Here is a 15990-nt window from a genome sequence, read left to right as displayed (position 1 = left end):
TGTAGGCTAAATGGATGACAGCACAGGCAGGCGTAGGCTAAACACAGAAGCATAAATCAGACTTAAGTGGAATTTCAAGGTAGTGTGTAGATGGGGTCTCAAACACAGCAAAACAAAACAAAAAAAAGGCTTACAGTGAGTGGGATCTTCTCAGAATTACCTTATGTTAGAAGTGATATCAAATATTAATTAGCACATCTCTGTACACATGACAATACGGACCCTATAAATCTTTAATAAAACTAAAAGAACAAAGAAAAAAAAGGGGTGGCACTGTCTTACAGCATTACTCATAAGGGAAAGTGTCCATTTGTAAAAGATTATATTTAGCTGAAAACACATAAATGCATGGTCATTGTGATAGATGTTGATAGTTCTATATGACTTTTATCAAACGTTTTCATAAACACAGTCTGTGCGACGACCTCCTCTTAGGTTACGAACACACTGCAGGCTCATTACATCCCATCTCACTATGAAAGAATATGCACAGTATCGCAATCTCATGCTGCTTTTGATATTAACCTCATCATCTGCTGTAACAACCAGGACAAAATATATGCATATCTGGTACCTTTGATGAAAAATTTAATGAACAAAAATATTAAAAAAAAAAAAACTGGAAAAATATAAAGTCAAATTACTTAACAAACAAAGACAAGTAGTGTGAAAAAAATAAAGAAACAAAAAGATCAGTTTAACATGAAAAAACACTGGCATGTGGCCAAGTGAAAAAGAAGAAGCCCAAAAAAAAGAATTCACCAGGAGTCGGGAAATATTGGCACAGCAAGGGAACATCCAAATGCAGGCCTCCTATCTCATAAACTTGAGTTTAGGAGTCATCTTTTGAATATAACAGCGTTGCTTCAGCTTCATGTGGTGGGCAGTCATCTTTTGAATATAACAGTGTTGCTTCATCTTCATCTGGTGGAGAGTCTACAAAATCAGCCAGCATTGCAGCAGTGCTGTCTTCTTCAGTAAGCTGGTTAGGAGAACACAAAAAAAGAAGAAATGTCAGTCATTGAGAGCCAAACTGTGTCAATCCCTGAAAAATTTAACAAAAGTCAAAACAATCCACTCAGAGTACAGTTATGGGCTGTCATTCAGTACATGGAAACCGTGAAAACGGTGAAGGCACAAGAATGGTATCAAACTGTTTTCCCCTCTACATAATAAATTAATAGTATGTTTCCAAAACAACACTTGCCCCCAAACAGAGCTATGGAGGATCACCCTTTTATGGTGTCTAAAAAAGTAACAGGTGATGCAAACAGGAAGAAGTCCATGCTAAGTAAAGGTGTCTAAAAAAGTAACAGGTGATGCAAACAGGAAGAAGTCCATGCTAAGTAAACTTAAAACAAACTCAGTACAGTTTAGTAACTAAAGAGATTCTTAAAACAAAATGCTTACAAGTTTAAAATCCACTACTTACAGTAAATACTGTTTAATCATGATAAAAATAACAAATAATTTATGGAACACTTTACTATACTCTATGTTCTTAACAAATTCATATCCATAATAAAATTGTTTCAGTATAATTTTATATACAGTAGATGGTATTAATACCATCTGAGGAATAACGAGTGAAAAATAAGGTGTCTTGTGTAGTCCATAAAACAGCCACTCAAGTCAAAATGCACATACTAGTGGCACTCAATGATGACACTTAGTGGATGATTTTGCAGTTTTACAGTATGCAGTTTTAAGTATAGCTTGAAATCAAGTTACAACGTTGTAGATAATTCCTACTGAAAGTAACAGAAAAGCATACAAATCTCTTATTTTGTCCATGGCCCCTTTAATACATGCTAACTAATATAGGAATTTAAACAATGTATGTGACAATCTACCCCTCCTTTAACCGTCACCTTATCGTGGTGGAGGGGTTTGCGTGTCCCAATGATCCTAGGAGCTCTGTTGTCCGGGGCTTTATGCCCCTGGTAGGGCCACCCAAGGCAAACTGGTCCTAGGTGAGGGATGAGACAAAGAGCGGTTAAACAAACCTCCTATGAAGAAAAACAATTTTGGACGGCGTTTTCCCTTGCCCGGACGCGGGTCACCGGGGGCCCCACTCTGGAGCCAGGCCGGGAGGTGGGGCTCGATGGCGAGCGCCTGGTGGCCGGGCCTGCACCCATGGGGCTCGGCCGGGCACAGCCCGAAGAGGCAACGTGGGTCCCCCTTCCCATGGGCTCACCACCTATGGGAGGGGCCAAGGAGGTCGGGTGCAGTGTGAGTTGGGTGGTGGCCGAAGGCGGGGACCTTGGCGGTCCGATCCTCGGCTACAGAAACTGGCTCTTGGGACGTGGAATGTCACCTCTCTGAAGGGGAAGGAGCCTGAGCTAGTGCGCGAAGTTGAGAGGTTCCGGCTAGATATAGTCGGACTCACCTCGACGCACAGCTTGGACTCTGGAACCAATCTCCTTGAGAGGGGCTGGACTCTCTACCACTCTGGAGTTGCCCCCGGTGAGAGGCGCCGAGCAGGTGTGGGTATACTTATTGCCCCCCAACTTGGAGCCTGTACATTGGGGTTTACCCCGGTGGACGAGAGGGTAGCCTCCCTTCGCCTTCGGGTGGGGGGACGGGTCCTAACTGTTGTTTGTGCGTATGCACCGAACAGCAGTTCAGAGTACCCACCCTTTTTGGAGTCCCTGGAGGGGGTGCTAGAGGGCATACCTTCTGGGGACTCCCTCGTTCTGCTGGGAGACTTCAATGCTCACGTGGGCAATGACAGTGAGACCTGGAAGGGCGTGATTGGGAGGAATGGCCCCCCTGATCTGAACCCGAGCGGTGTTTTGTTATTGGACTTCTGTGCTCGTCACGGATTGTCCATAACGAACACCATGTTCAAGCATAGGGGTGTTCATATGTGCACTTGGCACCAGGACACCCTAGGCCTCAGTTCGATGATCGACTTTGTGGTCGTGTCGTCGGACTTGCGGCCACATGTCTTGGACACTCGGGTGAAGAGAGGGGTGGAGCTGTCAACTGATCACCACCTGGTGGTGAGTTGGCTTCGATGGTGGGGGAGGATGCCGGTCAGGCGTGGTAGGCCCAAACGTGTTGTGAGGGTCTGCTGGGAACGTCTGGCAGAGCCCCCTGTCAGAAGTAGCTTCAACTCCCACCTCCGGCAGAACTTCGACCACATCCCGAGGGAGGTGGGGGACATTGAGTCCGAATGGGCCATGTTCCGTGCCTCTATTGTTGAGGCAGCTGACCGGAGCTGTGGCCGTAAGGTGGTCGGTGCCTGTCGTGGCGGCAATCCCCGAACCCGCTGGTGGACACCGGCGGTGAAGGATGCCGTCAAGCTGAAGAAGGAGTCCTACAGGACCCTTTTGTCCTGTGGGACCCCGGAGGCAGCTGATAGGTACCGGCAGGCCAAGCGGAATGCGGCTTTGGTGGTTGCTGAGGCAAAAACTCGGGCGTGGGAGGAGTTTGGGGAGGCCATGGAGAATGACTTTTGGACGGCTTCGAGGAGATTCTGGTCCACCATCCGGCGTCTCAGGAAGGGGAAGCAGTGCAGTGTCAACACTGTATATGGTGGGGATGGTGCGCTGCTGACCTCGACTCGGGACGTTGTGGGTCGGTGGGGGGAATACTTCGAAGACCTCCTCAATCCCATTAACATGCCTTCCAATGAGGAAGCAGAGCCTGGGGACTCAGAGGTGGGCTCCCCCATCTCTGGGACTGAGGTCACCGAGGTGGTCAAAAAACTCCTTGGTGGTAGGGCCCCAGGGGTGGATGAGATACGCCCGGAGTTCCTCAAGGCTCTGGATGTTGTAGGACTGTCTTGGCTGACACGCCTCTGCAACATCGCATGGACATCAGGGACAGTGCCTCTGGATTGGCAGACCGGGGTGGTGGTCCCCCTCTTTAAGAAGGGGGATCGGAGGGTGTGTTCCAACTACAGAGGGATCACACTCCTCAGCCTCCCTGGAAAAGTCTATTCAGGGGTCCTGGAGAGGAGGGTCCGTCGGATAGTCGAGCCTCGGATTCAGGAGGAACAGTGTGGTTTTCGTCCTGGTCGCGGAACAGTGGACCAGCTCTATACCCTTAGCAGGGTCCTGGAGGGTGCATGGGAGTTTGCCCAACCAGTCTACATGTGTTTTGTGGACTTAGAAAAGGCATTCGACTGTGTCCCTCGGGGAATCCTGTGGGGGGTACTCCGAGAGTATGGGGTACCGGCCCCCCTGATAAGGGCTGTTCAGTCCCTGTACGATCGGTGCCAGAGCTTGGTCCGCATTGCCGGCAGTAAGTCGAACCCGTTTCCAGTGAGAGTTGGACTCCACCAGGGCTGCCCTTTGTCACCGATTCTGTTCATATCTTTTATGGACAGAATTTCTAGGCGCAGCCAGGGTGTTGAGGGGGTCCAGTTTGGTGGGCTCAGGATTGGGTCACTGCTTTTTGCAGATGATGTTGTCCTGTTTGCTTCATCAGGCCGTGATCTTCAGCTCTCTCTGGATCGGTTCGCAGCCGAGTGTGAAGCGGCTGGGATGAGAATCAGCACCTCCAAATCCGAGACCATGGTCCTCAGCCGGAAAAGGGTGGAGTGCCCTCTCAGGGTTGGTAGCGAGATCCTGCCCCAAGTGGAGGAGTTCAAGTATCTCGGGGTCTTGTTCACGAGTGAGGGAAGAATGGAGCGTGAGATCGACAGGCGGATCGGTGCGGCATCCGCAGTAATGCGGGCATTGCATCGGTCTGTCGTGGTGAAAAAGGAGCTGAGCCGCAAGGCGAAGCTCTCAATTTACCAGTCGATCTATGTTCCTACCCTCACCTATGGTCATGAGCTATGGGTAGTGACCGAAAGAACGACATCGCGAATACAAGCGGCTGAAATGAGTTTCCTCCGCAGGGTGTCTGGGCTTTCCCTTAAAGATAGGGTGAGAAGCTCAGTCATCCGGGAGGGGCTCAGAGTAGAGCCGCTGCTCCTCCGCATCGAGAGGAGTCAGATGAGGTGGCTCGGGCATCTGATCAGGATGCCTCCTGGACGCCTCCCTGGTGAGGTGTTCCGGGCACGTCCAACCGGGAGGAGGCCCCGGGGAAGACCCAGGACACGCTGGAGGGACTATGTCTCTCGACTGGCCTGGGAACGCCTTGGGATTCTCCCGGAAGAGCTAGAAGAAGTGGCCGGGGAGAGGGAAGTCTGGGCATCTCTGCTCAAGCTGCTGCCCCTGCGACCCGACCTCGGATAAGCGGGAGACAATGGATGGATGGATGACAATCTAATTACACTGAACAGTGTATGTAACTTAAGCTTTTTGCATGCATCATCTATTCTTACTCATATACAGATTGCAAAGTCTGATGATTAATGTCACAGGAGTAAACTTTATTGCCATAAAGACATGGATCAGAGGACTGTAATCAGATGCTGTGAAAGCCAAAAATTTCATAGAAGCAGCAGTTAAGTAATGAAAACATGAATGAGAAATAAAAAAATAATACATAAACAGAGAAACTCTTGACTACCTTTTAACATACTGTAATTGCTGCCAGCATGAACCCATACTAAGCTGGGCATTGTTCTCCCCAGTACGTTCCAGCTAAATTTGGGGAGTTTTGAAGAAATTATTCATTTAAATAATGCACCTCAAAGACATGAGAAACTGATCAACAAAAGGAGCTGTAGAAAAATGTGTATTTGCTTTATTTTGGGTAACAAAACCATGTGTTTCATTTTTCTAATTTAATAATTTTTTGTAATGAAAAAAACACTGTACAGGGCTTCACATCAAGCCAGTGATTCCTAGTGACAATGATGGCAATGAATATGGAAAATATTCCACATGCAGATATCATAGTTGTGTTTCTTTGCATTCTGCCGACAAGCTACTCACTAATATACCCTGGTTCAAACAAAAACAGCTCAGATGGCACAAATAAAAATAAAAACTCCATCACCACAAAATTATATGCTGTCTTGCTTAAAAATATTAGCACAGAGTCCACTGATCACCTAAAATGGCACCTATGGTCACATTTATATTTGGCAGAAAAACACTGGTAGCACCAAAGTACTCCTGGGTTAAAAAAAGCTTCAAACAGAGATTTTAAAAATCTAAGAGGAAAATAAAAATAAAATCAATTGTACTGTCTTAATTTGTATGTACATGTGTGCGTTTATGATGCTTAGTAGTTTAAAGCCATGTGGAGATTTATCTATTCCATTCACAATAATAAACCCAGATTCAGAATAAAGAGACACATACAATTTTCATGACACACTTTGAAATGCATTAAACGTATGAAATATGTTATATAAAATTATTAGTAGTACAATATTTAGCATAATCCCTGTACACACAAATACTTGCATTATAATGTTTATAAGTTCTTCAATGCCACTCAAATAAAACAAGAATTATACTAATTGAACAACTCTTTCTAATAGGTATCATCTGAGGAACAGATTTTAGGCTAATGTGTCCAGATCTGGAAGACAGTGTGGCATCTCTTCAAAAGTGTCGCCGGGCAGCTTCTGCAATTCAAACCATTCAAGGCATTGTCATGAAGCAGAAGGTGGGTGGCAGGCAGCTTTACTCACTATTTTTACAATTAAGTGCGGAAAACACTACAGCAAATTGGAATACTACTTTTGGGTTATGTAAGCTTTTTGAGGAATTAACTTAATTTGGAAAACAACCTCAACATCATAAACCTGTAGTTTGAACCAGAGGTGCCAAACTCAAATCCTGCGGTTTTATTTACCCTAAACAATTACAAACACCTCACTTCCAGATAAAGAGACTGAGTTGACTTCAGCTGCCTCAGTCGGGGGACGAGTGAGCAGGCTGTCTGCTGCCAGTGCCGATCGACACAATTTCCAAGACAAAGACGCTGATAAGGAGGTGCGAAGGAATTTAAGGTGGCCTGGGATTATGACTTTTTTTGTAGGCTTCAGGGATTCTAGTGTTAACTACAGTAGGTGAGAATGCATCTGCTGCTCTCTAGTGTCAGAAATTCAGCGACAGTACTCAATTTTATATTTTATGGCACCTGTAATGACTGGGGTTTCAAACCAGAAAAAAAAAGTAAATGACAAATGCTAGAACCTTGTAATTCACATGCAGTATATGAATAAACAGGGGCAAAACTTTGGCTATTTACTTAATCAAAAATGTGGAATACCACCCTTTAGATTCAGGCTGTACCTCTTGCATTACTTGATTTTAAATATTGTGGAGAATTACAGTACTATAATGTAGATATGAATGTGAAAAGGTGTATGGGAACTACTGCTGTCAAACAGTGTCAGTAAAAGAATGTGAATTCCCCATTGTTTCAGATGTCTGCCCTATATTCCTTTTTTCCTCACCTTCTTTTTGTCTGGGTTCTCGGCAGCTGTTGGCTCCTCCTCCCGTTTTCTCTTCAGCCCCCTCTCATCTATAGGCTGTTCTTCCTCTTCAGGGTCTTTTGTCTCCAGTTCCCTCAGTTCTAAGTCCACTTCAGCTTGCTTGATTGATACCTCTTCTTGCTTAGTTTCGGTCTCCTTTTTGCTTCCTTTTCCTGTCTCATCTTGGATGAGGACATTTTCCTCTGGATCTGTTTTAGATTCAACTTCTTCTTCCTTTATATGCTTCTCAGACAAACTGCTATCAGTAAAGTCTTGTTCTGGCTGATCTTTAATGACAGATTGGTCTTGCTCATGTTCAGGTTCACTGTTTGTTGTGGGAGTGCTGCTTACTTTCTCCTGGACCTCAGTTTCAAGAACTATTTGTACCTGACTCTCCCTCACAGGTGATGCCGATTTGTCAGGGACACTCTTTACAAGTGTTACTTCTTGCATAATCTCAGACTTTCCTTCTTCCTTCTCTTGTTCTGAGGTGTCCTGAGGCAGGACACTTTCGTCTTCCTGGCTTATTACTGGAAGAATGATTAGTGGTTTTTCTGCCACATCATCTGCACTAGATTTCACCGGCTCTTGCTCATCACTTTGCACAGTGTGTATTGCAGGCTCACTGGACATGACGTCTTCTTGCTCCCCATCCCGAATCTCTACTAGGCTCTGGTCCCCTTCATCTATTTCCACTGGCCCCTCCTCTTCTAAATCAACTGGGTCACTATACAAATCTTCCTGCATTTCCTGGCGTCCACATGGTCTTGCTTTCAGTCCTGTCATTTCTTCCTCTACATGTTCCAGTTGAAAAGATGTGCCATGTCCAGTCCTCAAAACTTCAGAATGATCAAGATCTTCTTCATCCTCCAAATCTTCCTCATCCTCATCTATAACCTCTCCATCCTCTTCTTCCTCTTCTGTCTCCTCCTCCATATCTTCTAGACATTCTTCATCTTCATACTCTTCGTAGTCTTCCTCCTCCTCATCGTCTTCATAGAAGCCCTCTTCTTCTGGATATTCATCATCATCATCTTCTTCCTCCTCCTCTTCTTCCTCTTCCTCATCATCATCTGAACTATTAATGTTAATTACCGCAGAATCATCCTCTGACTGCTGCTGCAGCATCTGCTGGGAGCTGTACTGTGCCTGCTGAGGTTCTACCACTGCAGTGGGAGGCACAGTTTGCAGAGGAGTAATGCTTGAAGTAAAACTATTGGCAAGGGCACTTGTCGCGACAGAACTTGAGGCTGATGTGGTTGATAAGACTGTATCTGTTGCCGCAGGCATCCCAATTCCAGGAACAGCCCCTGTGATGTTGTTGGCCTGACCCTTGGGGCTAGTGCCTCCAGCAGAGCCCAAGGCTTCAACATTGTCTTGTTCTGGCAACCTGCCTTCTTGATTTTGAGCAGTTATACCTTGTGGTGCTGGCTGTTTGATTAATAGCCCTTCGGGAACAATTACTACACTATCATCAGAGTCACTTTCCAAGGAAATCTCCACATCTTCTGCCTCTTCCTTATCATAACGTACAAAAACAGGTTTATGCCCATCTGTAGCACCTGAAAAGCTATCTTCTAAACCTGCATGATGTGGGGATAGCACATCCATCAGCCCTGTACCTACCAGATTGTCACTAGTAGTGCTCAGCTGTGCTGCAGAATCTGTGGCCAAGTGATTGTCCAAGGACCCAAGTAAAGAAGAACAGGGGAGAGCAGCTGTTGCAGAGTTTGGCAAGTTCAGAGGGTGTCTGGCTTGAAAGGAGTTGCTACTGGAAAGCAAAGAAGGCAAGCTAAGAGGTCCAGATGGTTGAGGACAACTGGAAGGATTTGGAGGGATGAAGGGAGGAGTCACTCCAGCTCGAAAAGCAGCTGGCACTTGTGGATGAGGCAGGAGTTCTGCCATGCCAGGTTTTCCCATTGTCTGCTGTGTACTAGATGCAGCAGTTAAAGAGAAAGAATGGGCAATTGATGGGGTGCGCGGGTGAATGAGAACATTGCAAATGGCCAGTGCTTCACGGCAGAAAGATGCAACCTGCAGAGAGGAAGGGAGAAAAGAGTAAGCTTTAATATAGTTTAAAAATTAACAGTGGACTAACGGTAAGTGCACTTAAGACAGCACATAGCAAATACATAGCTCCTTGTTTTAAAAACACTGAGTACTGCTAATCTTTTGAAATATTTAAATTTGTCACATATATATGTATAAAATACAATGATCAACACTCTTGCCTCAACCCTCCAAGAACACTTGGTTCAAATCCCTGTCCAGTCACAATCTGTGTAAAGTGCAAACAGTCTGTAACAGCAAATAACTTTTTAACCCGCACACGGGGTCTGCTCATGTTTCATTAACCTGTACTGGATATCTGCTCACCGTCGGTAGAGGCTATAGGAGGTGAAAAAGTTAGTGTAACAGTTATTAAGGTGAAATTGAAACAGTAAACTAATTTGTAGTTTAAGTTGCACAGAATGTTACTCTGTTTTAAGACGGACGGGTCTGCAGGTTCACAAATGTCTTTTAGTTGGTGATTTTATACAGGGTGATCTGTTTAACATATCTAAATGAAAACTGAATTGTCTTGAAAACTTTTCTTAAAGAATAAGTGTAACACATTTCAATAAATTTTCAACTGTTTCGCACTTCTGAAACTTTTAATAGGGCCATGAGTGTGCTTAACTGTATTATCAGCTGCCTACGATATATTATTTATAACAAGTGACTAATTTAGGCAGATCAACAAAATTTAGCTTCATTTTAATTGAAATCTCTTGTATTTACCCACGTGGATGGATGACAAAAGAATTTAATGTGTGCAATCTCATATTAATACTCCATGGAAAAAGAATATGGTCAATAAACTAGTTCTTGAAGCAATAAAGAGAAAGGATTTTGTTTCCATTCTTTAAGGATATAAATAATTGTGCTCTATATGTAAAATAAAAAAATAGAAAACAATTTCCCCAAGCATTTTCAGGAATGATAGAATCATTGCATGTATTGCTTACATTAGGTTTTTCCCCAGCTTTTTCTTTATGGGATAAATGTAGATCTGACTGTTTTTGATACATATACATACAGTAGAGATGAGGTCAACATAAAAGATAAATGAACTCTGGTAGCAACTGATAGCAATCTGATTAATGATAGTAATCTGATCAAAAGATGGAAATGAGCCCTCACTCATAAAGAAAGGGGGTTCTCAAAGAGCAATCAAAATGTCAGTCCTTAAGCACCAAAGCTTTCTTTTGGCTCTGTGACTACCAATTAGCTGAGGCAAGGAACAGTATCTCCAGCTTACAGGAATATCCACTCTATAGAAGTGCTCGCTCAAGTTTCTCAAGTGCACATTTTCACATGAGGTGTAAATTAACACGTTTAAGCAAAAAATCATCAGGACGAAGCATATACCTACAGTGCATCCGGAAAGTATTCACAGCGCATCACTTTTTCCACATTTTGTTATGTTACAGCCTTATTCCAAAATGGATTAAATTCATTTTTTTCCTCAGAATTCTACACACAACACCCCATAATGACAACATGAAAAAAGTTTACTTGAGGTTTTTGCAAATTTATTAAAAATAAAAAAACTGAGAAATCCCATATACATAAGTATTCACAGCCTTTGCTCAATACTTTGTCGATGCACCTTTGGCAGCAATTACAGCCTCAAGTCTTGTTGAATATGATGCCACAAGCTTGGCACACCTATCCTTGGCCAGTTTCGCCCATTCCTCTTTGCAGCACCTCTCAAGCTCCATCAGGTTTGGATGGGAAGCGTCGGTGCAGAGCCATTTTAAGATCTCTCCAGAGATGTTCAATCGGATTCAAGTCTGGACTCTGGCTGGGCCACTCAGGGACATTCACAGAGTTGTCCTGAAGCCAATCCTTTGATATCTTGGCTGTGTGTTTAGGGTTGTTGTCCTGCTGAAAGATGAACCGCCGCCCCAGTCTGAGGTCAAGAGTGCTCTAGAGCAGGTTTTCATCCAGGATGTCTCTGTACATTGCTGCAGTCATCTTTCCCTTTATCCTGACTAGTCTCCCAGTCCCTGCCACTGAAAAACATCCCCACAGCATGATGCTGCCACCACCATGCTTCACTGTAGGGATGGTATTGGCCTGGGGATGAGTGGTGCCTGGTTTCCTCCAAACGTGATGCCTGGCATTCACACCAAAGAGTGCAATCTTTGTATCATCAGACCAGAGAATTTTGTTTCTCATGGTCTGAGAGTCCTTCAGGTGCGTTTTGGCAAACTCCAGGTTGGCTGCCATGTGCCTTTTTCTAAGGAGTGGCTTTCATCCGGCCACTCTACCATACAGGCCTGATTGGTGGATTGCTGCAGAGATGGTTGTCCTTCTGGAAGGTTCTCCTCTCTCCACAGAGGACCTCTGGAGCTCTGACAGAGTGACCATCGGGTTCTTGGTCACCTCCCTGACTAAGGCCCTTCTCCCCCGATCGCTCAGTTTAGATGGCCGGCCAGCTCTAGGAAGAGTCCTGCTGGTTTTGAACTTCTTCCACTTACGGATGATGGAGGCCACTGTGCTCATTGGGACCTTCAAAGCAGCAGAAATTTTTCTGTAACCTTCCCCAGATTTGTGCCTCGAGACAATCCTGTCTCGGAGGTCTACTGACAATTCCTTTGACTTCATGCTTGGTTTGTGCTCTGACATGAACTGTCAACTGTGGGACCTTATATAGACAGGTGTGTGCCTTTCCAATCATGTCCAATCAACTGAATTTACCACAGGTGGACTCCAATTAAGCTGCAGAAACATCTCAAGGATGATCAGAGGAAACAGGATGCACCTGAGCTCAATTTCGAGCTTCACGGCAAAGGCTGTGAATACTTATGTACATGGGATTTCTCAGTTTTTTTATTTTTAATACATTTGCAAAAACTTCAAGTAAACTTTTTTCACGTTGTCATTATGGGGTGTTGTGTGTAGAATTTTGAGGAAAAAAATGAATTTAATCCATTTTGGAGTAAGGCTGTAACATAACAAAATGTGGAAAAAGTGACGCGCTGTGAATACTTTCCAGATGCACTGTATCTATATGTCTCCTACTGTTAATGAAACAAAGAGAAATGTTTATTTTCTGCTAAAAACTGACAAGGGTATAATGCAACATTCTCAACTAAATTATTTACTAGAATAAGTAGTTGAACTTCTTACATTGGGACTTTTTATATATATATATACTGTATATACATACCTTCAAACACTTTTCCATATTAATCAGTGAGGATAATTCAGAGAATGTTTTGCTGATTAACAGGACCAGTCAGAATGTCAAGTATTTTGAAAATGAATGTGGTCATATACCAGATCAAGGTGAGCTAAACAGCAGATATGTATTGTGCCACACTGATACACTGGGCTCAGAGGATTTGCATTAACAGGTTCTAACTATTTGTAACTCACCATAATGTTGATGTCACCCAGACCTAGGCTGAAAGCTCTCACTGCACACTGAAGTGGTGGAGGCCACCTCGGACTGGGAACCAAAAGTAGTGCAAGTAGGACATGGTAAAGCTCCTTGCGGTTCTCAGGACTGAAGTATGGACTTGTTTGAGTACCATTGGCTGCCAAACTACCTTGCTGCTGAAAACCAACTAATAGTGGCACCACAAGCTCTTGCAGCTTCTAAAGGGAAAACAAACAAGAATAGTAAGAATTTACAGGCTGCTTTTATTTTTTGTGTTTTCCAGTCAAACAGCTGTATTTTTACAAATCCTGCAGTCTCAGAATTGTCCTGACTACAAGCCACCCCCATCTGAGAGTTATCTAGTTATCTGTTTCCTTCAGCTATATGAAAAATTATATATACACATACATATACATACACACACACATACATAAACACACATTTAACCCTTTGAAAAAAATCTTCTGTTTGACCTTCAAACCAGGACGTCATAGGTGCCTTGATGTCTTCATTATTTGAAAACCACTGTCCATGAAGAGATTTCTTCAAAACTCAGAACAGAAAATAATCAGAGGGAGCCAGGTCAGGACTGTAGGGTGGATGGTTCAGCTGCTGGAACTCATATTCTCAGATGGCAGCCTGTGATTGATGTAACATGTGAACCGCCGCATTGTCATGATGAAGCTTACTTGATTCGCACGAGGACTCTCCTGACATCCTGTCTCTTGGAATGTTAGACTCATACTGAACCACAACTGTGTGTGAGTAACCTTGAAACGTGTCACAACATGCCCAGACTTGTTTCAACATGCTTACTACTTTCTTCCATACTCCGGTAGATAAATTATTGAACACCCCTAGTATTTACACACACACACACACACACACACACAAACACATACTATCGATCAAAACTTTTAGAACAACTCACTTTCTCCAGTTGTTATTTTCAAATTTAATAGGTTGAAATGAAGTTCTGTGACAAAGTAAATTATTCCTGTTGAAGAAAACAATTTGAATGGGTGTCCCAACTTTTTTCGATCACTTAAAAACCACCATCTGTCTCTCTTAAAGCTGAGTTGGAACAGACTCTGTTAATCACCCTCTAAAGTACTACTTGGACAATATTGCACTGTAGAAAGTTGTAAATTCCAATCATAATGGCAAGAAAATGGCAATTAAGAAATTAAATGAGACAGAGCACTATTACCCTTAGAAATGTAGGCCTTTCATTTACAAAAGTTGCAAAAAAAAAAAAAAAAAAAAACAACAAAAATCAAAGTGTCTGTGAGTATGGTGTCCTACACAGTCCAAAGGCAATTGGAAACTGGAAGAAACTCTGACAGGAAGAGATCTGGCAGACCCAAAGTCACAACCCAATCGAAAGACGAGTTCCTGAGGGTCACCAGCTTACATAACAGGTGCCTCACAGCATAACAGCTTCAAGCACAGTTTAGCAGTGGTTGAATAAAGCAAGTTTCAGTTTCTACAGTGAAGAAGAGATTTTGAGCTGCATGTTTGACAGGGTAGTGCTGCTGCCTCGCAGTTGGGAGATCTGGGGACCTGGGTTCGATTCCCGGGCCCTCCCTGCGTGGAGTTTGCATGTTCTCCCCGTGTCTGCGTGGGTTTCCTCCGGGCGCTCCGGTTTCCTCCCACAGTCCAAAGACATGCAGGTTAGGTGGATTGGCGATTCTAAATTGGCCCTAGTGTGTGCTTGGTGTGTGGGTGTGTTTGTGTGTGTCCTGCGGTGGGTTGGCACCCTGCCCAGGATTGTTTCCTGCCTTGTGCCCTGTGTTGGCTGGGATTGGCTCCAGCAGACCCCCGTGACCCTGTGTTCGGATTCAGCGGGTTGGAAAATGGATGGATGTTTGACAGGGCAAGTGGCAGTAAGAAAGCCATTCCTTAACACTAGAATTACCGAAGCCTGCAAAAAACCAGGGAAAATGCTGTGAAGAAGCTGTCTCGTTGTTACGGTTCTGCCTTTGTCCAGAAACGACCCAAAAAGCTTTATGACCACAGACCCGGAAAGTCTTTGCCTTGGGTTGCAGCTGGAAACACAGTTCTCAACAAAACGTTGCCAGATGTCTGAAAGCGCAGCAAATCTGTCGTTTTTCCACATGTTCTGCACGGTTGTCTTTGTTGTCAAAGCTCAAATGCCGTATGGTAGTCTGGTAACAGTCATGGGACATCATATCTTTGATTGCCGGTACAACAAACAGTTCTGAGCAGGCGTCAGCCACAGCACCAACTGTGGTCAACACCGCTCTTGTGAAAAGAATGGAGATAAACTGCATCAACTCAGTGAGGGAGCGGCAAGTTTGTTGTGCTACGTGATAGTCACTGACTGAATAAAACTGAATAATAAAAAAACAAGTGCTAACTTTTACAAGTAGCCAAAATTTATACCGGGTGTTACAGACTCAAATCAAATGTATGTTTTTATTATCTATATATATAAAAATGGAATGGGTGGGTCGTCGGGTGGGCCTTTTTTTCATTCCGTTGAAAGACACGCCCTACTCACTGGACAGTTAAAAACACCAATCAAACTAACGATGACATCAAGTATTACCCAATCAAAAGTAGGAAAGGAGGCATCTTCATAAAATGCGTGTGGGATGATTTGCATGAGACGCTGCTTTAAAAAAAAATGATAAAAAAAATACGGGATAAATCCCGTCCAGTATTGATTCAAAACGGGACGCGCAATTTCATTCTCAAACGCGGCACGATTCCGTATTTTAAAGGACGGGTGGCAACCCTACAGTGCCAGGTAACCACCCATACAATCACATTGTGATTCAGACTAGGAATGCAATGAATGTAATTACCCCGATCTACATACAAGGCGAAAGTGTTGCAAAATTCAAAGATGATGGTTTGGGATAAGTACACCATACAACATAAAAGAGCTTATGAAGCCTTGAACCGAAAAAAGCAACATCTCAGAGATCGTAAAAAAAAAATAGGAGCTAATGTCGTTTTACTCGCTGTAGATTTTAGTCAAACATTACCAGTTATTTCACGAGGGAGACCAGCACATCAACTCAACGCGTGTTTAAAATCCATGCTTCTCCCACGCTCGGTTATATGTCGCGTGTTCTCGGGTAGGTGCACCAAAAAATGTATACATTTAAGCATGTAATGGGCAAACAAAAAATGAGGTATACCCGAAGGCACAGCAGTAGTACTTAATGTAACTTTACTTCTTAAATGTTAATGTTTT

At 43.8% G+C, this 15990-nt stretch overlaps 1 protein-coding gene across 1 annotated transcript in view; it reads right to left on the bottom strand.

Moving 5' to 3' along the window:
• Positions 1 to 215: 215 nt before the first annotated feature.
• The window catches only part of pelp1 (proline, glutamate and leucine rich protein 1), a 71866-nt gene continuing 56091 nt past the window's right edge, over positions 216 to 15990 (bottom strand). Inside the window, exons 15-17 of the mRNA XM_028797974.2 lie at positions 12761 to 12982; positions 7316 to 9367; positions 216 to 982 (exon numbers count right to left, since the gene is read on the bottom strand). Of these exons, the coding sequence (XP_028653807.2) occupies positions 833 to 982; positions 7316 to 9367; positions 12761 to 12982 (2424 nt within the window). The 3' untranslated portion in view covers positions 216 to 832. The remainder of the gene's footprint in view (positions 983 to 7315; positions 9368 to 12760; positions 12983 to 15990) is intronic.

The sequence above is a fragment of the Erpetoichthys calabaricus genome, chromosome 3 (genome assembly GCF_900747795.2).
Source record: "Erpetoichthys calabaricus chromosome 3, fErpCal1.3, whole genome shotgun sequence".
NCBI classification, from domain to species: domain Eukaryota; kingdom Metazoa; phylum Chordata; class Cladistia; order Polypteriformes; family Polypteridae; genus Erpetoichthys; species Erpetoichthys calabaricus.
The sequence above is the reverse complement of the archived record's forward strand: the minus strand, read 5'-3'. Positions and strand labels throughout refer to the sequence as shown.